At 57.3% G+C, this 23,746-nt stretch overlaps 2 protein-coding genes across 4 annotated transcripts in view; one reads left to right on the top strand and one right to left on the bottom strand.

The window, feature by feature from the left end:
• The first annotated feature begins 129 nt into the window (after positions 1 to 129).
• RPL10A (ribosomal protein L10a) lies at positions 130 to 3,214 on the top strand. Its single transcript, XM_033080133.1, has 6 exons — positions 130 to 165; positions 362 to 436; positions 516 to 596; positions 907 to 1,055; positions 1,868 to 2,040; positions 3,010 to 3,214. Exons 1-6 carry the CDS (start codon positions 161 to 163, stop codon positions 3,178 to 3,180), a joined length of 654 nt encoding a protein of 217 aa, XP_032936024.1. The 5' UTR covers positions 130 to 160; the 3' UTR covers positions 3,181 to 3,214.
• Positions 3,215 to 3,394: 180 nt separating this feature from the next.
• Positions 3,395 to 23,746, bottom strand: part of SCUBE3 (signal peptide, CUB domain and EGF like domain containing 3) — a 32,408-nt gene continuing 12,056 nt past the window's right edge. Inside the window, exons 4-23 of one of the 3 annotated variants that reach the window (XM_033080129.1) lie at positions 23,131 to 23,265; positions 22,077 to 22,202; positions 21,046 to 21,162; positions 17,968 to 18,015; positions 15,004 to 15,120; positions 13,376 to 13,498; positions 12,150 to 12,266; positions 10,976 to 11,098; positions 10,650 to 10,784; positions 10,299 to 10,391; positions 10,098 to 10,214; positions 9,858 to 10,019; positions 9,401 to 9,604; positions 9,159 to 9,320; positions 8,713 to 8,880; positions 8,465 to 8,626; positions 8,032 to 8,229; positions 7,451 to 7,603; positions 7,211 to 7,290; positions 3,395 to 7,066 (exon numbers count right to left, since the gene is read on the bottom strand). In XM_033080129.1, the coding sequence (XP_032936020.1) occupies positions 6,917 to 7,066; positions 7,211 to 7,290; positions 7,451 to 7,603; positions 8,032 to 8,229; positions 8,465 to 8,626; positions 8,713 to 8,880; positions 9,159 to 9,320; positions 9,401 to 9,604; positions 9,858 to 10,019; positions 10,098 to 10,214; positions 10,299 to 10,391; positions 10,650 to 10,784; positions 10,976 to 11,098; positions 12,150 to 12,266; positions 13,376 to 13,498; positions 15,004 to 15,120; positions 17,968 to 18,015; positions 21,046 to 21,162; positions 22,077 to 22,202; positions 23,131 to 23,265 (2,690 nt within the window). In that variant the 3' untranslated portion in view covers positions 3,395 to 6,916. Of the gene's footprint in view, positions 7,067 to 7,210; positions 7,291 to 7,450; positions 7,604 to 8,027; positions 8,230 to 8,464; positions 8,627 to 8,712; positions 8,881 to 9,158; positions 9,321 to 9,400; positions 9,605 to 9,857; positions 10,020 to 10,097; positions 10,215 to 10,298; positions 10,392 to 10,649; positions 10,785 to 10,975; positions 11,099 to 12,149; positions 12,267 to 13,375; positions 13,499 to 15,003; positions 15,121 to 17,967; positions 18,016 to 21,045; positions 21,163 to 22,076; positions 22,203 to 23,130; positions 23,266 to 23,746 lie in introns of those variants that run through there. The other 2 variants (XM_033080130.1, XM_033080132.2) reach the window with 2 other exon arrangements.

Here is a 23,746-nt window from a genome sequence, read left to right as displayed (position 1 = left end):
GCTGAGTCTCCCCACCGCTCCCAGCATGGCGGCCCCAGGGTGCCGCTCCCCGCCGCTCCCAACATGGCGCCGTGCGGCGCGCTCGAGTCTCGCGAGATCTCACCACTATTAATAGCACGCTAGCGACACTTCCGCCCCTTCGTTCCGAGCAGCCGCAGCCATGAGGTGCGTGCGGCCCGGGGTCTGCTCCGCGCCATCCGCCGCCATCCGCGCCCCGTGGGGGCCGCGGGGCCGGCCAGGCGGCTGGCGGGGCGCGGTCAGCGGGGAGGATCGCGGGGGGAACCCGCGGGACCGGGGCGGGCTCGAGGCCGCGTCCCGAACGGGGCCGGCCCTGAGCCCGCGCTGCCGTTTCCCCCCGCAGCAGCAAAGTGTCCCGGGATACCCTGTACGAGGCGGTGAAGGAGGTGCTGCACGGCAGCCGTGCCAAGAAGCGCAAGTAAGAGCCGCGGGATCGGACGTGTCAGCCCCGGTCTCGGCCTCCCCTCCGGCCCGGCCTCACTCCTTTCCTCCCGCAGGTTCGTGGAGACGGTGGAGCTGCAGATCAGCCTCAAGAACTATGACCCGCAGAAGGACAAGCGGTTCTCCGGTACCGTCAGGTTCGCCATCCTCTCGCTCCTACCCAGCCTTCGGCCCTGCCCGGCCCTGCTCGGGGCCGCCGCGGTGCCGAACCGCTTGGGGAGTCCAGCGCGCCCCGGCCCAGTGGGAGCGGCTGGACGGACCCTCACCCTGGGTCTTAAAACATGAGGGGAGGTGCGGCAGCCCCCGGGCTGTCCCCACCGGCCTGCTGGGGACGGCAGGTGAGCGGCTGTGCCGGATGCCCCGTGCTGCGGTAAGGTGTCTCCGTGCTGGCTCCATAGACACACGGGTGGTGCTGGCCGGTCATTCACTCGCACCTTCCTTCCCCAGGTTGAAGTCGACGCCACGGCCCAAATTCTCGGTCTGTCTGCTGGGGGATCAGCAGCACTGTGATGAGGCCAAAGCAGTCGACATCCCTCACATGGACATAGAGGCTCTGAAGAAGCTCAACAAAAATAAGAAGCTGGTGAAGAAGCTGGGTGAGTGTCAGTAAGGCTTTTCCATATGCTCGGATTTCCATGTCGTGGTTAGTTGTAGAGCTAAAAAGCTCAGCAGGGTCAGCCCCAGTTCTAAAATCTGCACAGAACTACTCAGAAAAGCCAACAGAGGCTGTTTGCAGTGCAGGTTTGATAAGTCAGTACTGGAGGAATGGGACTGGTTGTCCAAGGAAGGGAGAGGCACAGGAAATGTCCCTGTCAACAGTTTCACCCTTTGCTGTGTCCCTCAATTTCCTGGTCGGGGAGCTGGAGAGCAGCAAAAGTTGAGAAACGCTGGAAGCAAGAACGTGCTTTAGCCTGCAGTTCTTAAGTGAACAGAGTGAAATGCATTCATTTTCTCTTGGTCAGAGAGAAAATCCTTTCCTCCCTGAGACCTGCAGAGTCCCTCTGGTACATTCCTCAGGCAGACAAGAACTTGCTGCTCCATAATGGGCCATGGAACTATGTGCTGTTAGGAAATAACCATGATTGTTGGCTAAGCCTTTCCTAGATGGATCCTCTGTCTCATTCATCCTGGTGTGCATAGGCTGTGTCAGAGCTTGGAGTTTAGTGTCATCTGGGCTCAGCAAAGGACAGTTCCTTCAGGGAGCAAGCTGTCATTTGGGGTCACAGTGTGAGTGGGGTTTGGGGCCTGGCTGCTGTCACAGTCATTCCTCAAAGATTTGTTGGCAAAACCAGTTCAGGTGGGACCCAGGGAGAGTTGGAATTACCTGCAGGGATGAGTTGCATGTTCTGAGCTGAATCCCTCGGTGGGAGCAGAGTGTGTCCTTACCTCCCTGGTTGTCTCCTTGCAGCTAAGAAGTACGATGCCTTCCTGGCTTCCGAGTCCTTGATCAAGCAAATTCCTCGAATCCTGGGCCCGGGCCTGAACAAAGCTGGGAAATTCCCTTCTCTGCTCACCCACAACGAGAACCTGGTGGCCAAGGTGGATGAGGTCAAGTCAACCATCAAGTTTCAGATGAAGAAGGTAAAGCATGGCTTTGGCTGTGTACCTGGGCGTTGTTTGTGTCTCTGCCATCTCTGAGTTGGGCTGTAGGTGTCCCTCGAGCGTTCCTTAAGCTGTGACTGCTTTCCTCCAGCAAAGGGAGATGGTACCCACAGTGTTCAGTGACCAGCCAGAAAGGAGAAATAATTTACCTGGGGCTGGTGGATCTTGGAGCAAATGAGGAGATGATTGGATATTTCAGTGCTGAGCACAATCCAGTGTAATTAATGCTGCTCCCTCGGGGGCTGGGGGTGAATCTGGGACTTGACTCTGTCCAAGTGACCTTGGGAGCAGCTCTGTGGTGATCTGCTCTCACTGTTGAGGTGAGCTGACCTCCCTCAAACCAAAATAATCCTGTTCAGGCATCCTAACTCTGTGTCAGTGGACCAAGTGTAACTCCTGAGGGCACGGCTGGGAGACACAGCAGATGTGAGGGTTTGCAAAGTGCTTGAGCATTTAAAATAGCTGAGCTAATGATGTCCTGACACTTGGCTTGTCAGCTCATTTTAAAATCCTTCTGCCCCCAGGCTGTAGGGAGCATTGACTTCCAGGCTGTGCAGGGAGGTTTGACCCTTGTCACAGTGCAGAAGGAGGCTGGGGGTTGGCCCCAGAGGCTGGAAGGGAAGCTGCTGTGAGCTTGGCAGAGCAGCGTGTTGGGGCCTGGGTAACCCTGAGCTGTGCTCCAGTGCCAGTTCTGCACAGTGTGCCACAGGTCCTTCCTGGTGTCCCATCTGTGGGAGGCAGCCGTGCTCCCACCTCACCCAGCCACCTCTGCATGGGTTAGAGGTGACATCCAGGTGCTACAGGCACAGGGAGCCACAGGCCAGCTGGAAAAGCTTGAGGGTGGGCTTGTCCAGTGTCCAGACCTCGGGGCAGCCCAACACACTGCTGAGTGGATCTGCTCTTGTCATCTTTGCTTTGCCTGTGAGAGCTGTACCTGCCTGTCCCCAGGTGCTCTGTCTGGCTGTGGCTGTGGGTCACGTGAAGATGACAGAGGATGAGCTCGTCTACAACATCCACCTGGCCATCAACTTCCTGGTGTCCCTGCTGAAGAAGAACTGGCAGAACGTGCGAGCTCTGTACATCAAGAGCACCATGGGGAAACCCCAGCGCCTCTACTAAGGGGGGGCAGCAATAAACTCTGCAGACACCCACAGATGTGTGTGCCTCTGTTCCTCCAGAGCTCCTTGGGCAGGGTTTGCAAAGAGCTGCTCACTTCCTCCTGAGGAGGGCCTCAGATGCTGTGTTGGGAGATGAATTCCAAGTGGGATATTTGGTCTTTGGAGGGAAGGAGCCTCATTCCCCCTGCAGAGAGGGAGGGGGAAGGACTCCACTGAGCAGAGGTGTCCCAGCAGGTGCAGGTTCAGCAGTTGGGTTGTGGCTCCTAACCCAGATCCCCCTGTGCCCACAGAGAGGACCCTTACCTGGTGCAGGAGCTCACCTGAGTCCTGCTGAGAGCCCAGCCCTGCTCTGGGAGGACTGGTGAAGGCCAGCAGAAGCCTTTAAATGCTCCACACCTGCCCAGGTGCAACTCCTGAAGACTTGAGCATTGAGCACAAACCCAGGGGTGCTGAAGGACAGAGCTGCAGCCCAGCACAGGGTTTGGGGCTGAGGTAGGGGGTGTTCCCCCTTTCCTCTGAGCCAGTCTAACTCCATGTTCTGGGCTAAAAATTACATTAAGTCATTTAATTTGTCATCTAAGTAATGTGCATGAATAAATACAGTGTGCAGGGACTGGAGAGCTTAGGAAAGTGCAGTGTTTAAATTTCTGTGGGGGAGAAAAAAATACTTTGGGCCCTGGAAAAGCTTGTCAGCATCCGAGGGAACAAAACAATGAAAATAGCTCTGGATCCTGCTGTTAGAAACCTTTAAAATAAGCATCAGAGCCAGTTTTTGAAAGATCAACACAACACCAAGAAATTCCATTTAATAATTAAAAAAAGACAATACAAAATGCAAACATTTCTTTTTACAAAGTTCAAATAACAATTTTTTTCTCTTAATCAAGTGCAAATAACTTCATGAACTACATCTTGCTCATCACTTTAATCATTTCTGCTGGAGATGGCAAGTCCTGGCCCGCTGCAAAAGGCAGATATAAATACTCCAACATGAAAAAAAAAATCCCAAAACCCCAACAACCCTCATTTCTCTTGACAGATTCAAAACCTTGATCCCCGAGGTGGCTGATGTGTATTTCAGCCTTTCAAACCCATTCTGCGGTGGGGGTGGGTGAGGAGTGGGGTGGGTGGCTCCAGGGGCTCTGTGGAATTTTTGGGGCTTTTTTTGAGCTGTTTGGTGAAAGGAGAAGGGTGAAGCACCATCACCAGGTGCCTTTGGCCATTCCAGGAGGATGTGCTGCTCACCTCATCCTTCCACAGCTGCTTCAGGGAAGCAGAGGTGGCTGGTGTGGTGACAAGGCACTAACCTGACATTAGACCAGCCAGAGCTAATCAAAGTTAATGAACTCTGGGGGGCATGAGGGGCTTTGGCACTCCAAGGCACCACAGCAGGGTTGGTCATTCCTGGGCTGATCTTATTTTTGCTGCTGGGTTGGTTTTTCTTTCCCTTCTAAATACGAAGCACCCTTTCAAAGGTCACTGGCCTGTGCCACTGTCCCAGAGCCACAAAACCCCTCCAGACCCCTACAGCAGCTTTTGTGCATTAAAGCAGCTGCTTTCAGACAGGGCCCAAGTGACAAACAGCTCAGCCCACAGATGTGGAGCTTCCAAACAGGCTGGGAGCCGGCGGCAGGAGGGGAAAATCCACAGCTGGGATGAATCAGAAAAGACTTTTCCAACTGACGCATCCTGGGGACAAACCTCAGCCCCTGTGCCAGTGCTCAGCCTGCCTGCAGCCCCTCACAGAGCCCAGGAGAGGCTCTTGTGGGGCTGGAGCAGTGTGGATCAAGGAGGGAGAACAGGGATGAGCAGCTGCTTCCCCCAGATGCAGGAAAGATGGACCCAGTGGGACACGCCGAGCAATAAATAATTGGTTTGTTAAAAGCAGGGCTGGGCTCAGGTATGGGCAGAGGGACAGTGAGGGACAAGTGGGGACAGTGATGGGAAGGGACTTGCCAGTGGCAGAGCTATAGGGAAGTTGATCATGTTTAGTCCTGGCAGCTCCAGGTCTGAGAGGATGAAGATGGGGATGAAGGTGTGGGGAGGACAGCTGAGAACTGGTGGCAGGGCTGGAAAAGAAGGGAGGCTTGGGGAAGAGGAGGAGGGGGACATGTGGTGGCAGCAGTTGCCTGTCCCTGCGAGTCCTGTCTGTCCACATGAAGATGCTGGGGAGACAAACCCAGCAGTGGTGTCCACCTGGCCATTGTCCCCAGCTGAGCCTGCCTGGGGGAGGCAGAGGCAGTGAAACAAGGGCAAGATGGGTCTTCCCCAGGATCTGCACCCCACTCCCTGGGGAGGGGCTCCCACAGCATCCCTGCAGGGTGAGAACACACAGAGGGATGGGGCCAAAACTGCCCGGTGGGGCTCAGAAGCACAAAACCTGCCCAGGGCCATGAGGGTGGCTCTGCCCAGGGGGATCGCTGTACCTGGGGGAGAGATTTTGGGGCTGAGGGAAGGGCCAGCTCCCCTCTCCTCCCAGCGTGCCCCCCACACTTGGCCTCAGCAGCTCTTGGCTCATCCCTGAGCCCCTGCAGGGAACAAATCACTTTGCAACAAGCAGGTGACACGGCCGAGTCTGGATCCTCCCCCTGAACAACGCCCAAACCGTGGCGGATCAGCCTGAAAGAACCAACTCCATCCCCCATGGACGGACCAAGATGCCTCCAACTCCCTGCAAAAACTCACCCCGTTGCTCCGAGCAGGAGAGGCACTGTCTCCCCCCAGACAGGGGCTTTTGTCGGGGACAAACGTGGCAGTAAAGGCCTGAAGATGCCATCGTGCTGGTCAGCGCAGCCCAGGGCCCGGCTTGCTCTGGGTGGGTGGTTTTTGTTTTCTTGCAAACACACATTCTCGTTTCTCAGGCAGTTATAAATATTGTCGTTTCTAGTAGAAAAAAAAAACAACTTCCCTCTAAATAATATAAGGAAGACTCAAATGATTGCACTTAATACATATGAAAAAGGTAGAAAGGAGGATATCCTAGTGCACAAACATTAACTCCTGCTCTTCTCAAAGCTTGCTTTTCCGAGTTACTCTTTGGCAGAGCTTGTAACAAAGTCTGGTTTCTTGGCACAAGTGTCTGGGGTGGAGGGGGAAGAAAAAAAAAATCGAACCCGGCTGAAAGTCCTTCTCCTTTGCTCCCTGTTTTCTCCCGTGCAGCCAGACATTGTTCTCCGGGAACGTGGCTTGGCTGCGCTTCCCTCCCAGCAGCAGCACGGCTCTCCAGCGGGACAGAGCCACCACGGTGCCGCGCTGGTGGGCTTTGCCATCACTCCTTTGCATTTCCTTTTTAATCAAGTCGGCTTTGTCAGTTCTCTTCCCCCCATCTCTGCAAAGCGGCGCCGGTAGCCGGGGCCCGGCGCTGCGGTGGGCGCGGTGTCACCTCCTGCGCCCCGGGGGCTGCAAAGACAGGGGCCCCCCACACTGTCCTGGGCTGCTGGTGGCACCAGGGAGCGGGGACAGACCTGGCGTGAAGGAAACCAAAGGGAGGACACGGGACAGCCAAAGGACCACTACTTCAGTTTCCTAAAACCTTCGAAGAAGCTGCTTCGGAAGAGGATGAGACCAGAGCGTGCCCCCGGCTGGGAGCGCAGGGAAATCGTGGGGGGACGTCTGCGGGGCGAGCAGTGGCGATCCTGCCGGAGCCAGGCGGAGGAAGGAAAAATCAGAAAGGAGAAGGAAGGGAGAAGAGGGTTTCCTTGGCGGCGGGGCGGCCCGGGGCGGCGGGGCGCGGGGGGCTATTTGTAAGGCCGGAGGAAGCTGGAGACTTTGGAGCGCAGGAGTTTGATGAAGGAGCGGGGCAGCATCTCCTTGTGCTTCTCTGTGTACTTGAAGTAGTTCTGGGGGTGTGCCAGCACGTCGAAGAACGCTTTGATGAGCTTCTTGTCCTGAGGGGAAGCCGAGCCAGAGGGAGGTTCAGCATCCTTCCTGTGCTCCCCTGAGCTGAAGCCCGAAGTGCAAGGAGAGCAGGAGGTGTCCCCGAAGGGAAGGATGTTCCTGCATCCCCCACAGCCCTGGGGGCACACACTCACCTTGAGGATCTCCTGGTGGTTCTCGGAGGCGTAGAGCCTTCCATCCCGCACGATGTCCTCCACCAGCTGCTCGTAGTCCTCTGCCAAAAAACACAGAGCATGAGCTGCCACTTGTCCCCAAACCTCTGGTCTCTGTCCTTCAGTCCACTCCCCCCAAACACACACTGGGGGGTGACCTGGGTCCCAAAACTGTGGGAGGAGAAGCACCAGCATCCTGGGATGGCACCTCCCCGTGCTCACCGTCGTAGGTGACATAGGGGATCTGGAAGCCCCGAGCACTGTTGGCCTCGCTGGTTTTGAAGTTGATCCAGAGTTTCCGGGAGCGGGCGGTGAAGGCGATGGGTCTCTCATAGGTCTGGCAGGTCTCATAGGTGGTGATGGAGGATGGGGAGGCTGCAGGGAACAGCAAGGGGACACAGGATGCTGGTTGCCCATCAGCAGAGCTACCCCCAGCCTTGCTGGGTCAAGGGTGGCATCAGAGATGGGAATTGTCTGTGTTGGGCAAGGCTGAGCCCCCCCTAAACCTCATGTTACATACCAGGGATTCTTTTTCCTTCTTGCTCTGGAAAGCACCAAACAGGGTTTTTAACCCCGAAAATGAAGGCCCAGGTGTGCAGCCCAGCCCATGCACATCCCCCTGAGATCCAGCAAGACAGCAGCAGCAGGGTGATGCTCATCTCCCCACTCACCCTATTCCCAAAATTCTCCTCCTGCTGCCCAGGGAGGTGCCTTTCTCCCTTTGCACAAGGCAGCTCTGCCAAACCCCAATCTTTTTCCCCCCAGCTCCTCCCCTGAGCACCATGGCCTGCTCGGTTACCTACAGTTTTTCCGCATGACCAAGACGTCGCCACACTCGTCCTCGGAGGGGAGGAAGATCTCCGGCACCACGATGAGGATCTTGCGCTTGGGTGGGGGGTTGATGTTCCAGGTGCACTCGATGTTGGCAGGGTAATTCCCCGGGTAGTTGGGGGACTCGATGTAGCCCGTGTACTCACCCAGCTCCCCGCCACACTGCCGGTCTGCAAGGCAGGGACACCAGTCCAGCTGGGAACCAGTGCCATGGGGGCACTGGGGGGAGGGTCCCACTGATTGATTTACTGAGCAATGGGGCAGTGTCCCATTAGGCAACCCCCCATGCCTGCCTGCATAACAACGCACTGAAATGACCCCAGACTCTACAGGATTTTTTAATACTTTTGAAGGAGGACCCCCACACCTGTCCCCCCCATTTCTGTTGCACCCCAGCTCGCCTACTTTTGCACTGGGACACAGAGGTGGAGCCATCGAAGTCGGTGGTGGTGTTGCCAGGGCAGGAGATGCAGTAATTCTGCCGGAAATCGGGCTGGTAGGTGCCCACGGCGCAGCGGATGCAGCGGTGCACGCTCGTGTTGTAGTAGTGCCCAGGGGAGCACTGCACTGGGGGTCAGGGAGCACAGGGGGCTGTGTCAGCTGCTGGCACAGCCCTGCTGGGTGGCCCCTTCCTGCAGACAGCTCTGACCTACCTTTGGTGTCGCAGTCCTGGAAGGAGAGGGCTCCCTCGTGGCGGGTGGTCAGCCCCCCGCCGCAGGGGAAGCAGAGCGCCCGTCCCACCTCGGGCTGGTAGGACCCACGGGGACACGGCTGGCAGGGCTTGAAGCCATCAGCAGAGTGCTGGCCAGGGGGACACTGACCTGCAGGCACAGGCATTATTCAGTTCTGGCACCCAAGATGCCCAGGGCTCTCCTGGTCTGTACCCTGATCCTCTTCCCCCTCAGCCTCAGCAGCACCACTACACCCAGAGCAAGTGCTGCCCTTCCTGAGGTCCCCTCTAAATAATGAACACCCAAACCAACAACTTTCCATGGGCCCTGGGGATGCTCAAGGCTTTCCTGTCTGTTGGCTAAGGGCTGAAGTTGCAGCCCTGGACATCCCCTGAGTGTGCCTCGAGCCCACCCTGTACCCTCCTTACCGGTGCAGCCGGTGATGTTGGTGGCTCCGATGGGTCCGAAGGTGTCGCCGCGGGGACACAGGTCACAGGAGAGCTGCCCCTCCTTCTCCTGGTAGGTGCCGGGGGGGCAGGGCACGCACTGCTCCGTCTGCCCGTGGTAATAGGTTCCCTGCGAGCAGCTGACTGAGAGCCGGGGGGGATGTTGGTGATGCTGTGGGGGCTGTCACCGCCGGGTCCCCTCGTCACCCCACCACACTCCTTACCACACTTGTTGGCCAGGCGCTGCTGGCCCGGCCCACAGCTCTCCTGCCGCTCCGGGGCCACGCTCAGCTTCCGGGCCACCTCGTACTCCATCCCTGAGAAGCGCAGCAGGAACCGCTCCTGGTTGATGGATTTCTTCAGGGCTTTGATGGCTGACTTCAGCTTTTTCTCCACTCTCTGTCGTAGGCAGTGCAGGTTGCAGCTGGCTGGGAGGTGCAGAGGAGAATGGGGGTACAGGGGGAAATAGGGATGCAGTAAGAAGGGAGGGGTGTAGAGGGAAGCCCAGAAGCATTAAAACCATCCCCCAAATGCTCAGTTGCAAGTGCTACCCAGCACACACCAGTCTGGGGCACAGTGAGGACTGGTTTATCTCTCCTTGCTGCATGGGGATGGTATCATGTCCCTGGCCCCACAACCTGGGCCTGCACCCAAGATGGGTCAGGCCAGTGCTGTGCCCACCTGTGATCTCCTCAGGCTTGATCTCCGCCTCAAACTCCAGCGTGATGCGCGTCACCTCTTTGTTGGGGGAGTTGCGAGCCCGGCGCCCCTTGCCCTTCTTGGACGAGTCACACTTGAGGTTGACGAAGGTGACCTGGCAGTCAGAGCACGGTGCCGAGCCACCTGCACACGGGACACAGGTCAGCACCCCATCCCTGCTGGGGGACAGGCACCCCCACCTTCCCCAGAATCACCCCTCACCTTGAGCCCCGGCCTTCCCGGCCTCCTCCTGCTTGCCCTTGGCCCGTGGGTGCAGGTGGCACTTGGCATCCTTGATCTTGAAGGAAGCCTTCTGCTTGACCGGTGCAGCCACAGTCTCTGAAAGAACAGGCGAGTGCTCAGCAACCTGGCACGGCCCAGCCAGGCTGGTGGCAGCCATGGGCACCCCAGGAGCCCCCTTACCGAGGCACTGCTGGCTGCTGTTGGTGGGTCTGTGCTGGCCGCCCTGCCGCAGGACGGGGGTCCCACAGCTCACCGTGTAGCTGCTGTCAGACTCTGGGAGGGAGCAAAGGGAGTTGGTTCTGCCAGGGTGATGCAGGCAGACACGGCTGTGCCGTGGGGGGATGATTCCCAGCACACTGCCATAGAGATCCTGCACCAGGGACCTGTCCCATGGATCTACACCCAGCAGTGAGCCCTCCCTCCCTCCACCACTGCATTCTGGCTGTGTAGCCACTCCTCTCCCCTCAATTTGGGCATGCAGGGAAATGGGGACCCCCCTGCCCATGCTGGTGGTGGCACTAGCACCAGTACCTGGCAGAAACCGGGCCTTGGAGGTGCAGGAAAGGGCACAGCTGTCCTTCTTGCCCATCTTGTTGCAGGTGAGGGTGGCCCGTGGTGGCACCGAACCCGGCAGGCACTTCACCATCTCCAAGGGACACGCACCAGCTGATGATGACAATCAGGGATGCCCATGGCTAGCACAGCTCAGAGACCCACAAGGGACCCCTGCACTCTCCAGCTCATGGGGGGATTCACCATGGATGAGAGGATGCCAGAGCGTAAGATTGGGACCCCAGTCTTGCACTCCAAAGCCCCCAGCTCCTCCAGCAGCCGTGCTGGCTCCTGGCCTGACCTACCCACACAATCCTTCTTGTTCCAGTGCAGCTTGCAGCCAGCAGGACAGGTACACTGGTAGCTGCCAGGAGTGTTGATGCAGCCGAATTTGCAGCCACCCCGGTTGATGCTGCACTCATCGATGTCTGTGGGGACAAGTGAGGAGGCAGAGGGTGAGGGGCAGTGGGAGCCCTCGGCTCTGACTCTGAATCACTGCGTTGTCTCAGGGCAGGCATTCTGGATGGATAAGCCCAAGCCCAGCTGGGACAGGGGATCTGCACCACAGGGCATTCCCAGCAGTGCCACCTCCCCGCAGCTGTGCCAGCTCCATGGGGATAAGGAACAGCCTGGCTCCCGGTGTCCCCACGGGCTAGGCAGGGAGGGGTGCAGCCCATCCAGGCTGAGCCCAGCCCCGGCCCCTCGTGGGCTGAAGGGGCAGCAGACCGGGCAGATGTGGAAGCACTGAGAAACTGAACTCTAAAGGCTCAGTAACCCTGGTCCCTCTCTTCAGCAGGGACCCCGGGCCTGAAATGATCCTTCAGGTCCGGGGTGGAGCTGCCCCTGTCCCAGCCCTCCCAGCCCAGCTCCCCTTCACTCGGGGCATTGGTGGCAGCCATTAATCCCTTTGCTGCAGGGCCATCCCCAGACAGTCCTGGGGGCTGTACTGGCTCACGCTGACTGCGCAGTTCAGAAATATGAGGGGGGTCGCTGACCCTCGCCAGCCAGGCAGCACCGGAGCACTCGGGCTCGTCATCCCGGGCCGCCGGCTCCGCTGCCACAACACGCTCCAGCAGCCCCTGCAGAGCATGTTTCATCCACCTCCCCGCTTCCAGGGCGCAGCACGCCCCCGCCCTTGGGAGCTATCTGCCTTGTGAAACTTAAATCAAACCCTTTTGATGTTCCCCTTCCCACCCCGTCACAGCTCCCTGCCAAAAACGCCGGGGATTTCTCCCTCTCTCCCGCTGCAGACAAGTCGCAAATTGTTCCTGTCGCTCTGTTTGAAGTTGCAGACACCAGCGAGTCTGGCTGTGAGCCCCCTCCCTGCCTGGCCTCAGCCCGGGGTATGCGTGGAACCGACCTTCCCCATGCGCCCTTGGGCTGGGCAGTGTCCCCAGGGCTCCCACAGCAGCTGTCCCCCCCCGGGGACCCGACCCCGGCAGGGTGACAGGCTGCCAGCACCCATCTAACCCTACCTACCCCCGCAGTGGGTGAGCCCGTAGAGCGTGTAGCCCTTGTGGCACAGGCACTGGAAGCTGCCGGGGGTGTTGATGCAGAGGTGGTCGCAGGTCCGGTCAAAGGAGCACTCATCGATGTCTGGAGGAAAGGCAAGGGGAGGAGGTGAGAGCTGGCACGGCAGAGGGGCACAGGGACCGTCCCCTTCCTACTCCAGTAGCTCCAGCAAGCGCAGGGCTGCACTGGTATCCTCCGAGGGTCCAGAACGAGATTGCTCTGGGCATTCAATACCGATGCTCCGGGGATCCAGCACCAGTATGCTCCAGAACCTCGTGCTCCCTCCCTCCAAGCCCCTCCTCACCCTCTGCACCAGCACCCCCCTGCCACAAACTCCTGCAGCCCCTCTGCTCCTCAAATGGGCCAAACAGGGCCAGCATCCTGTTCCTGGCATAGGAGGACGGCAAGAGCCCTTGATTGCTGCCAGCCCAGGGCAGGGAGGGATCGGGAGAATGCCGTGATCAGGAGGATGCCAGGGAGGGATCAGGAACTCTGTGCGGGCAGGTCCTGCCTCGGGGACGGTGCCAGCAATGCCTGCTCGGCCCCGCGGGCACCTCGCTGGGGCAGGGAGGCCCCGGTTGGGAGGTGAACCCAACCTGGTGGGCTGGAGCATCATTTCATTGGCTTCATTAAGTTAATTGCTGCGCTCACGTCAAACTCCCAGAGCACAGAACCTGGACGGAGATGAAAGCAGTGGCAGCCCCGGAGCCTGCCAGCCCCCTCCTTCCCGGCCGTGCGTTTCCAGGAGGAGCACTCAGGCTCATGCACACCTGCCGTGCTGACCTTGGCCATGGGCTGCGGGGGCAGCACAGTGACCAGCTGGGCTCATGTGGGATGAGCAGAAAGATGTTGGGACAGGAAGAAAAGGTGGAAGAAGCAGCATGGAGCAGCCAGCTCCCTCTGGAGTGAGCAGGAGGCATCTTCTCCCCACTCCTGCCCTCCAAGAACTGGGAACCCTGGCATCTGCCTAATTGCTGGCTTTAACTCTGCAGGAGCCCACAAGTTCCCAGCTCTGAGACTGACAGGCTAAGCCCCAGACCAGAGCCTAAATCCAACACTAATCCCCTGAAGGATGTATGCAGTCCACAGGAAAGCCCAGAGGAATGAGCAGCCTGGGCAGCACTTCTGCAGCAGCAGCCATGGAAGCACAGGGAGGGGCAGGGCAGGGGGCCTGGGTGCTCACTGCCCCTTACCTTGGCAGTTCCTCTCGTTTATGAGCAGCTTGTAGCCCTTCTTGCAGCTGCACTCGAAGCTGCCCACCGTGTTCCTGCAGATGTGGTCACAGCCGCCGTTGTTGAGCCGGCACTCGTCAATGTCTGGTGGGGACAAGGGACACCATCACAGCCTGGCTGGGATGCTCGGCCAGCAGAGCCCAGGGCTCCCCTCTGCTTCTGTCCCCACCATGAGCTGGCAACCCTTTGGGCTCTGGTGGTCAGCAGGGGAATGTGGCTGCTGGTTTTCTCTGTGTGCATCTGAGGAGCCTGGGCCAGGACAGGACTCTGGGGCTCAGCTCTCCTTGGAAGTCGTACAGAATGATTCATTTCTGCAGGTCTCAGTACCCCTCAGAGTAGAGCCAGGAGCCCCAAAAAGCCTCTCAGCTGAGTGAGAGCACCAGACCAGAGTTTTCAGAGCCACAAGTTTGTGCTGGGGACAGCTTTGGGGGACTGGGATCAGCAGGAAAAGAGAGAAAACCAGAGGGGAACCCTCCCCTTCAAAAACAGCCACTTGACAAATTAATGCCTTTCAGCCCTTGCCTCTCTGCTTGCCATCTCCTTCCTGCCATTAAGAAAGCTAAAAAGGATGATGCACAGTAACTGCAAAGAACCCCAACAACCTGGAAAGAGGCTGGAATGGGGAGGTTTTGATTGTTTTTCTTGTTTTTCCACTCATCACAAAATTTACTGTTAGGAAACAACCTGTGGAATGGAAGGAGACCAGGAGGAGGCAGGAGCCTGCTCTGTCCCTCCATCCCCCAGTGCTGGGCCAGCAGCTCTGCCTTGCTGGGGCTGAGGCTTTCTTTTTATGACTGCGAGGGAGTGAGCTGTAAACCCTCCTGCAGCCATAATAAAACCCCAGACACAGGGGACGTGGCTCCGGGTTATTGCACGACGCTGGAAACTGCAGAATGGGAGAGGGGTGGATGCTCTGATAAAATACCAGGGGCAGGGGGTTCTGGAAGCAGTCAACAGGTAGACAGGCAGCCAGCAGCGGGACAGGCTTTCCTTTCAGCCGGGGTCAAGTTCTGAGAGCTGCCAGAAGACACAACACAGGCATCTGCCAGCCCTGGGGGGCAAGTTTGGGGTGCAGGGAAAGCAGCCTGGAGTGCCCTGCCTGGCAGGGACAGGTGAGTGGGGATGTTGGTGGGATGTACAGCATCTCAGGGCGTCCTGGGCAGTGTTCCCAGAGGGACCTGTGCATCTCACACTCCCAGAGCAGTGTGGATTCCCTGCACATCCAGCCCTTCCCCTGGGGCAGCTGAGGCAGTGGGGTGGGGGGGACTGAGATGGGACAGGACCCTCCAGCCCTGCAAGGGCTATGCCACTGCCTCCAGCTTGACCTGACCCCTTTTCCTCCTCCCCATAGGCTTCCCAGGGGTGTGGGGCCAAGCATAGTGCCTGCAGCAAGGTGTCCCAGTCCCCGTGCAGGGGGGTGATTCCTGTCCCCACCCCATGGATGCAAACACCAAACCACACTGAGCACTGGGGGCAATGTTGAGCTGAGCTAAATCTGAGCCTTTCCTAAGGGCACTGAGGACACAACGGGGGTCTGAGGCACCCAGGGGTGAGCAGTGAGCACCCCAGCCCCACTCACACCCACCTACCTTTGCACGTCTTCCTGTCAGGCTGGAGCATGAAGCCCATGGGGCAGCTGCAGTGGACGCCGGTGGCCGCGTCGTGACACTTGCTGTCACAGCCCCCGTTGTTCACAGCACACGTCTCTGCATGGGAAGGGGAGAGAAAGGCTGGGGTGAGGTGTTCAAAGGGCTGGGGGAGTCACGCCATGCAGATGTCCCACTTGGCACAGCCTGGGAGTGGCAGTGGGTACAAACCTCCCTGCAGAGCCCATGGAAACCGCCCCTGGCTCTCACACAACAGCAACGAGGCCTCAGAGCCGTGAAATAATGAACACATGGGGCTGCTGTCCCCCACAAACAGGGTCTCATGGAGGCCTCCATGCAACTCCAAAGAGGAGGAGTTCAATTTCCCAGGGACAAAGTCAGAGCACTTGTGCAAAAGCAGCCAGACACAGGTCCTGCAGCTTCCAGGGGTGTGGGGGCACAGCCCCAGTCCCCCCGTGGGGTGGCAGGGAGGTCCTGTCCCCCTCAATGCCACCAAGCTACTGAGCCACAAAGCCACAGGTGACCCTGTGCCATCAGTGCCTGACCGTCACCCACTGCTCAGGCACGGTGGCTGGCCCAGTGTCTCAGGCTAATTTGGGAGATACATCATATAATTAAAACACACACTCAGAGGCAGGCAGCATCAGTGGAAAAAAAATCCAATTGAAAAAAAAGCTAATTATTTCAGTATTATCAAAGTCAGCTGTTGCTGGTAGGACTAGAAGGGACACTAATTTAAATGAAGCATTTTCAGCTTGACAGCTTCCCTGTGAGATCAATCCTCAATTTCAACCCTAACCACCAGAACAATGGTTTGAAGTGCATTAAGTTGTTCACAAAGGATAATAAAATATTCCTTTCAGAAGGCTGGTTGCTCGGATAAATGAGGCATTTGGGCTTCAAGGAACCCAAGATGAAAATGCCTTGAAGAAATTCCTTGGAAAGAGCAAATCCCAGGTTGTCCTGCTCTTTGCAAGCACTGCATGGGGTAGGAATGACTGAACCATCCAACCATTTGCCGCGGGGCTCGGGAGCTGGGATCGCTCTGTGCTCGTCTTGCCACTGCTATTTTTATGATGTCCCATAATAAGAGAACAAAAGGGACCATTTTATGAAATTAATCACCAGCACAATTACAAAACCTAACGGCAGGGGAAGGATTTCTGCAGATATTATTCCTCCAGCCAGGTCCTCGCGCTTCACGCGGCCCAGCCGTGCCAGGGCCATCCCCTCCCTGCGGCGCCGGGGACAGGGACACAGGGAGGGTGACACTGAGCCCAGGGGAAGGGAAACTTTCTGAAAGCCCAGTGAATCATTTGTTTAACGCCAGCATTTGTTCCAGCAGCTGATGCAGAAGCAGCCTGGGGAGGATTGATTTAACAGGGTCACCACTGAGATGAGACGATTGGCTTGGTTCAGGTGCTGCTGCCACCAGGATGGAGCTGGAGAAGCAGCTGCAGCAGGGAGGATGGAGCTTTCCAGAGGCTGTGGTGCCCTGGGCATATTGTCACTGTGCTCACAGTCTCCTCCAGCACCACTGCACCCCTCCTGGCCCCTTTGCACCTTCGGGAATTTCACCTGAGATTCAAGCCAGCCCACCCAGCATCCCAGGGCAGCTGCCCAGGGTGAGCACTGGGTATGAGCTCAGTGAGCACAGCCAGAGAACAACTGCAAACCTCTCTGTGAAGGGGAGGACCCTGTCCCGGGTTTGCAGAAAGCCCAGGGGGCTGCTGGGGTACCTGTGAGGCCGTGGAGGTTGGCAGCACAGGGCTGGGCTCCGGAATGGCCCCGTGGAGCAGCAATTGTTCGGCGGAGCTGGCAGCCCTGGGCTGCTCCCAGCCTGGCGTGACTCACCAGCCACACAGGGCTTTGGTGAGGCCTCCATTGCTCAGGCAGGGAGAGGACAAAGCTTCACACACACACACACACAAACACACACACTCTCAGACTCTTTTCCACCCTCCTCTATCCCAGCTCTGGTCTCGCTGCTCAACTGCTGTGCCATGGCACTCCAGACACCCTCACTGCAGACACTCTGGCCTCACCTCCACCTTCTGAGAAGTGACAATCTCAGCAGGATGTGATCCCATGAGCCAGAGGGGATTAATTCCATGGTAATCAGAGGGGTTACAGCTGGGATGGCTGGAGTGTGGTGATGGTGCCGATCTGGGGTCCCACCCCAGTGTGAAAGGCTCTGCAGAGCCCCCCAAAAGCTGCAATCTGTGCTCCCACAGCTCCTGGATGTGCCAGGAGTTTGTCTGTCCCCAGCACATCCAGGAACAAGATTCCCCACCACAAACAAGTTGCTGCACCTTCTGCCTCAGTTTCCTTGGTGGCAGAGCAGAGGCATCACCTTACCTTCGTGAAGGGCTTGAAGACCCCACAGGGATGCAAAGAAATCCCTGGGGAGGTGCCCAGCCCTGTAAAGGGCCATTGCAGCTGTGCCATTGCTGCAGCTCTGGGCTGAGAGCCACTGTGTATGGCAAGGCCAAACCCTGGGACACCCTGAAGGTCCCAGAGGGAAACATCCTCGAGCAGTTGGGGCTCTAGGAAGGGGAAACTGGGAGTGCACAGTGCAGAGATGGGCACAAGCATCCCCCTCCCCAGCACACAGCTGCTGGCAGCCCACTGTGAGCTGCTCCTGGGTGTGGGGTAACCACTGCCACAGCCACTGCAAAGCACATTGTCACCCCGGCGCCGGGCTGGATCCACCAAAGCAGCGTGAGAGCCCCCGTCTCATGCAAGCACAGCAGGGGGAGCGTTCCCTGCTCTGTCTCCCAGCCCAGCCCCAGGCTGGCCTGGCAGGGTTTGGAAGCAGCAGCGGGGCAGGGTTAGTGAGACATGCAGTTAGCGCAGCAGCTCAGCCCCCGAGCCCCCGAGCCTCGAGAGGAGAGATCATCTACGGTTAGACCCCTTCGTAGAGATAGAGAGAACAAAAATATTTACCATTAGAAAACGTCTCAAGGATAACGTGTTGCTGGAAGTGTCTCTCCCCTGTTTAACATTATAAAAAAGTGATTTAGAAACAGTGTCCAGCAGGGAACTTGGTTGGTGTCACACATCAATGGGTTTGACTCTGCTGCCTTTCCAGCCTGGTGGAAACTGTCCCTTTGGGCTTTTTCTCTCCCACCTCCCAAGCATTCCACGTCCCTCAGCCTCTCCAAACCCCCTCCAGCTGTGCTGGGCTGGTTGGAGCCCCATGCGAGCGGGAGAAGCGCGTTATGAGCAGCGTTAGTGCAGCCTGTTAGTCTGGGGAACCAGGTCCTGTCCTCATCAGGAACAAAACCAGCACGTGCCAGGGCAGGTGGCGATCCCTGAGCGGAGCCATGTGGACACTGCGCAGCCACGGCCTTTGGGAAGGCAACCACATCCTGCCTGTGGCACTGCAGCCAAGCCAGCAGTGAGCCCAAATCCTGGCTGTGCCAGGGCTGCTCAGCCTCACCCAGGGGTCAGTGCATCCCAGCTATGGGTGCAGAGTTCCCAGCACTGCTCCCAGCACCACCAGCTCCACAAAGCTGGGGAGCATCAGCAGTGCCACCACAAACAGCCAAGGCATGGGTCAGGAAATCAGCCATAAAACTTGAGCTGGGCTTAGTTTCCTTCTCCATCTAATCATATTTTTTCCCTGTCCACCCCCTCCTGCTCCACCAGTGCTCACCAGCACTAACCCTGCTGCACCCCAAAAATAGGTGGGAGGGAGCTGCAATGATGCCCTGGCTGGTAAATCTTCCTGGAAAGCCAAAATCTGCATCAGCTGTGACAGCCAGCATCTCCCCACAGGCACTGCACCCTTGGCTGCTGGAGGCAGTTTTATGTGCTTTTTAAATTTTTTTTTTTTTAAAGGCTGCTTTTGGAGCATAAATATAAATACATAAGGTCATCGGCCTCCCCTCCCGGCTCCCCCTCCCCCTCGCGCCTGCAGACATGTTGGGAGCCATTAGTGATGGCCCCTGCGCTTAGAGGCATGTTCCTCATTATCTGCATTTTTAAAAGCAGCAATAAAAAGCGGAAAAATGAAAAACACCGGCCGTGGCCTAATGAAACTGTCACTCAGAGGGGCTGATCGTGCTTCCTGCCGCGTGGTGTGATCTGAAGGGAACCTGGACCAGGGGCCTGTCCCGGCAGCTCATCAAACGCACCGCGTACAATTTCAAAGCCCATGGCCCGGGGAACGACTTTGCGTTTCCCCTCACTGGAAACTTTATTCCCCTTGAAATGATGAAATATTTTGGAGGAAATGGGGAAGGGGCGGTGAAGGGGGCAGTGTGGATGGGGGAGGGCTGTTTGCTGTGCCCGGGCCATAAAACAAGAAAGGGTGGTTATAAATATCCGAGCAGGTACCTCGGCTGTAAATCTGCCGGCCGGGCATCTCCCCAGGGAGGCTGCTGGAGCACAACCCCTTGGTGTTCACATGCTAGGGCTGGGGATCAGGAATCCCCCAGGGAAAGCAGGAGCTGGGCAGGCCCTTCCTGTGAGAGGAGATGGCAGAGCCCAAAGGGATGAGACAGGTTGTGGTGTGGTGGTGGGCTTTGGGCTGGTGCTGCTCCTAAAATCCTCTAGTGCAGTGTTTGATTTCCCCTGGAAAGCCAGACAGGGCGAGAGCTCAGGGATGTGCTGGCTCTGGTGGGAGATGCCTCCCCAGCAGGGCATGGGGACAAAGAGGGAGACTTTGGCCAAGGACAAAAGGATGAGTGATTTTGGAAACTCCCAGATTCCACCCTCACACCTGTGGTACCCAGGGTCTGAGTGCAGAGACCACCCCCAGCAAACAGGCTGCCCTGAAGCATCCCCCAAATCACGAGATGCTTGGGAGAGCTGCTCTCTCATCCCCCACACCCAACAGGTCAGGGCATCCTTGGTCCCAAACCTGCCCAAGTCAGACACCGCACGCAGGGCCCTCCATCCAGGAGGAACCCACCAGCTGACACACCCGGGGTTCTGAGCTCCCTGTTGGAGGAGAGCTCCCCACCCAGGCACAGCAGCAACCCCCTGGGAGAGTCCTCAGAGGTGGGACAGGACGCAATGTCTGCGGGAACAAACACGAGGACGGCGGGGAGCAGGGGCTGCGAGCGCCTGCCAGCAGCCAGGAGGGATTGGGATCCATCCTGGGAGCAGGCTGGGGGACAGCAGTGACATTAAGACAGCAGTGAGCTGACAGGCAGGAGGGCTTTGCTGGGGGCTCAGCCCCAAATATCCCTCAAGCTGGCAGGGAGCAGCCAGGGGCTCAGGGGGAGATCCTCTGCCCTGAGGATGGAGCCGTCTGTGGAAAGCACAGGAGGGTTTTCTGTTCAGGCACAGCAGGGACGTGGGGAGCCAAAACCTCTCTTGCTTTCAGTTCCTTTTTCTTTTTCATTTTGCAATAAGAACTCAAATGTCTCAAGCAATTGTGGACTTAATCACTCCCCAAATATAACATTTTTTAAATCAAAGCAGCTGTTAAACAGCACAAGCATATGAAACCAGTAAAACTTCTATCTCTGCTTGATGTTTTACAATTTGAAAACACACACAGGAAAAGGACAGTTCTGGGGGTGGTTGAATTGTCAGGTTGTTGGGGTTTTGATTTTGGTTTGGTTTTTTTTCGCAAGACAATGTTCCTGAGCTGAGGCCCCACGATACCAAGTTGGACCAGATTGCTGTGGGCAAACCTGCCCCCTCCACATCCCTCCCCAAAAGCTGCCAGTGACAGCGACAGTAACAATTCCCAGCGTGGGGACATCCTCACAGCTCTCCCTTCAGCAGCACAGAAGCAGGCAGGGAGCCCTGTCTGCACCCCAGCACAGCAACCTGTCCCCAGGTGTCCCCTCAAGCACCACCAAGATCATTTCTGCTCCCTGTGGCTCTGCAGACACATCCCTGCAGCATCCCTCACACACGTGCTGAACTTCTCTGGTCTCAGCAAAAGGAAATCACCACAAGCCCAAGGCTTGAGAAAACCCTTCACCAGGCCAAGGACAAATCACCCAGGGAGGAAGAGGAGCCATCCCACACCCCAACCCACGTGTGAGCCACGGCCTGACCTACCTATGCACGTCACCCCGTCCGAGTGCAGCAGGAATTTGACGTGGCAGCCGCACTTGGGGCCCTGGTCGGTGTCGTCGCAGGTGTGCTGGCAGCCCCCGTTCCCGTAGTTGCAGGTCACTGTGGGAGCAAAGCACCAGTGCCACCACAGCCCCAGCTCCTCCTTCCCTGCCCAGCATCCACATGCAGCACATAAAGCTGGCTTGGAAACACCTCATCCCTACCCTCAGAGACTTCCTTCCCTCCTCCCCTCCCAGATAATTCCTAAAGCCCTTCACTTTCCCTGTGGGATCTTAGCAGATGCAGGCTGTTATGTGGTTTCTCACATCTTCCCTCTGCTAAATGCCACCAAGTGGAGTCCAAGCAAAGGGGACTGGTGTGCTGGTTGACCCTTAGTCTGAATCCAGTGCTACAGGGGAAGGGTGAAACTTTCCCGAGCTCTGGAATGACACAGGAACTTTTGGGAATCCCTGCCAGCCCTCCCCAGGGGGCAAGGTGTGCTGTTCATTTAGTTTAGGATTAAACCTTCATTTCATCAGCAATTTTACACATTTGCTGCACACAGCAAATGAGAAACAAAATAAAAATAATTGCATAAACACATACATACCTATTTAATTACCCTGGCACTGCCAGTGGGATGCTGGCAGGAGATCAGACAGGTTGAGAGCACCACAACCCCCAGGGAGAGGATTCCTACGCTCCTCACATGCCAATTGCACTCTCCTTGCTCACCTCCCCTTTGGAAAGTGAAATACTGGGACAAGAACAGGGGATGCTGAGCCTCTGGGACCCCCTTGAACTGCCATTTCAGCCTGGTCATGTAAGGACACAACATCCCATAGTAAAGGGGGCTGCCAGAAGCATTGTCTGTAAGGGCAACAGAGGCTGAGCATGCTGAGCTTCAGGCTCAATGAACCAACTGCTACCAGGGGGTCAGGGCTTTGCTGCAGGGGCAGGAGGTGTCTGTGCCACGGGGATGGGGTTAGGGGATCTCTGGGAGGCCGTGTCCCCAGCCCTGGAGTGCTCCCTACATTTGCAGTCGCGCTGGTTCTTGGTGAGCTCGAAGCCGGGGCGGCACTCGCAGGCAATGCCCCCTTTGGGGGTCTCCCGGCAGATGTGGGCACAGCCATGGTTCTTGTTCATGCAGTTCATGCCTTCTAAAAGACAAAAGGAAGCAAAGAAATGCTCTAAAAGCTGTTGGCACTGGTCAGCAGCGGCAGAAGGATATCTGAGGTGGGACAGGATGGGGAGATGATGGCAATGAGGGGAAACCTTGTCAGTGAGGACCTTGTGGGACAGGATAACCCTGGCACAGAGCTGCTTGGAGAAGGTGGACAAAACCTCCTGGGAGCCTTCAGGCATTGATTCCCTCCCACCGTGGATGAGACCCTGCTCCCACATCTCTTGGTGGCTTTAAAGCCCATTGAGTTCAAGACACAGCACCTGCATCCCTGTCCCCAGCAGGGACCCCCACTGTGGCACCAGGAGGAAGGAGCAGCCAGCTCATCCCTCTTGGACAGGGATGGGAACACAGGAGATGCCACTGCAGCTGCTCAACCATCCTGGGCAGAGTGAGATTCCTGGGGAGCTGGAATCACCAACACAGCTGGGAAGAGGGAAGGAGGAAAGCAAAAACACTCAGCTGGCTTTGCCAAGCTGCAGAGATAAAAATCAGCAGAGACGCAAAAATCTCTCATTTCCTCCTATTTTGGCTAAGAGGTTGCTCCAGACGGCAACAATTTAGAGTTGATACCGAGAAAGGCTCGGTGCTGTGCGAGACTTGGCAGGGGAAGATGTGTCTCTTAAGGTGGTGTGAGGACCTCCAGGTCCTTCCACTTATCAACAAATTGTTCTGGGCATAGGATTAATCAGTATTACTGAGAGGGGCCTGTGGGGGTTTTCTGCAGGACATTTATCACCTCTCCAACGTGTCTGCCACAGATTCACTTTCAAATCTGCCACACCAAGAACCCAGCAGCAACACCTAAACCCAGGTAGGAGAGGCCAGAGGTGAGAGAGGAGAGAAGTGCCTGATAAACACAGGGAAGGAGGGTGCCCCAGGGCATGGAACTGCCGAGCACTGACCTTCAGGACGCTGGATGCAGGTGTGCTGGTTGTCACTGAGGAAGAAGCCCTCCCGGCAGAAGCACTCATAGCTGCCCATCATGTTGACACAGGTCTGCTGGCAGCCACCATTGCCCTCTGAGCACTCGTCCAGGTCTGCAAAGGGAAGGTGGCAGGGGGTGAGCACAGTTCCTTGGCACACCAAGGTGATGGGGACTGCCTGGGACAGAATCTACTCCTGCCTTACATCTGTGATCCCCCAGCTGAAGAAAGGGGAATGCTTGATGGTGCAGGGGATGAAGGCAAAGCACAGCAGGAGTGGGTGCAGGGATCATACAGCTTCCCTCACTGACGGCCTCGTTTTACAGAAGGGAACACCAGACCAGAGAGAAGGGGGTTTTCCTTGTCCCAGAAAACCCAAAGCACCCAGGATGCTCATCCTGGATGCTGGCTGCAGCTGGCCCCTGCTCCCAGCCCCTCAGAGCCTGTTGCCAGCTGGGGATGCCTGCACTTCATTAGGAGGAGCTGGGAAACCTTAGCCCAGAGCAGGGATAATTAGTTGTAAGGAGACTCGCATCCCCTGCCCTGCTGCTCGGCTGCCCTCACACCTGTTTTGGTTTAACAAGCCAAGGCTGCA

This window comes from Catharus ustulatus, chromosome 25 (genome assembly GCF_009819885.2).
Source record: "Catharus ustulatus isolate bCatUst1 chromosome 25, bCatUst1.pri.v2, whole genome shotgun sequence".
Classification (NCBI taxonomy): Eukaryota; Metazoa; Chordata; class Aves; order Passeriformes; family Turdidae; genus Catharus; species Catharus ustulatus.
This window is presented reverse-complemented; position numbering and strand designations above follow the sequence as displayed.

Bases quoted from the DNA above. Each gene is read 5' to 3' on its own strand.
- RPL10A (XM_033080133.1), top strand. The intron at 437-515 runs GTAAGAGCCGCG...TTCCTCCCGCAG, and splicing joins AGCCGTGCCAAGAAGCGCAA to GTTCGTGGAGACGGTGGAGC. The intron at 597-906 runs GTTCGCCATCCT...TTCCTTCCCCAG, and splicing joins CGGTTCTCCGGTACCGTCAG to GTTGAAGTCGACGCCACGGC.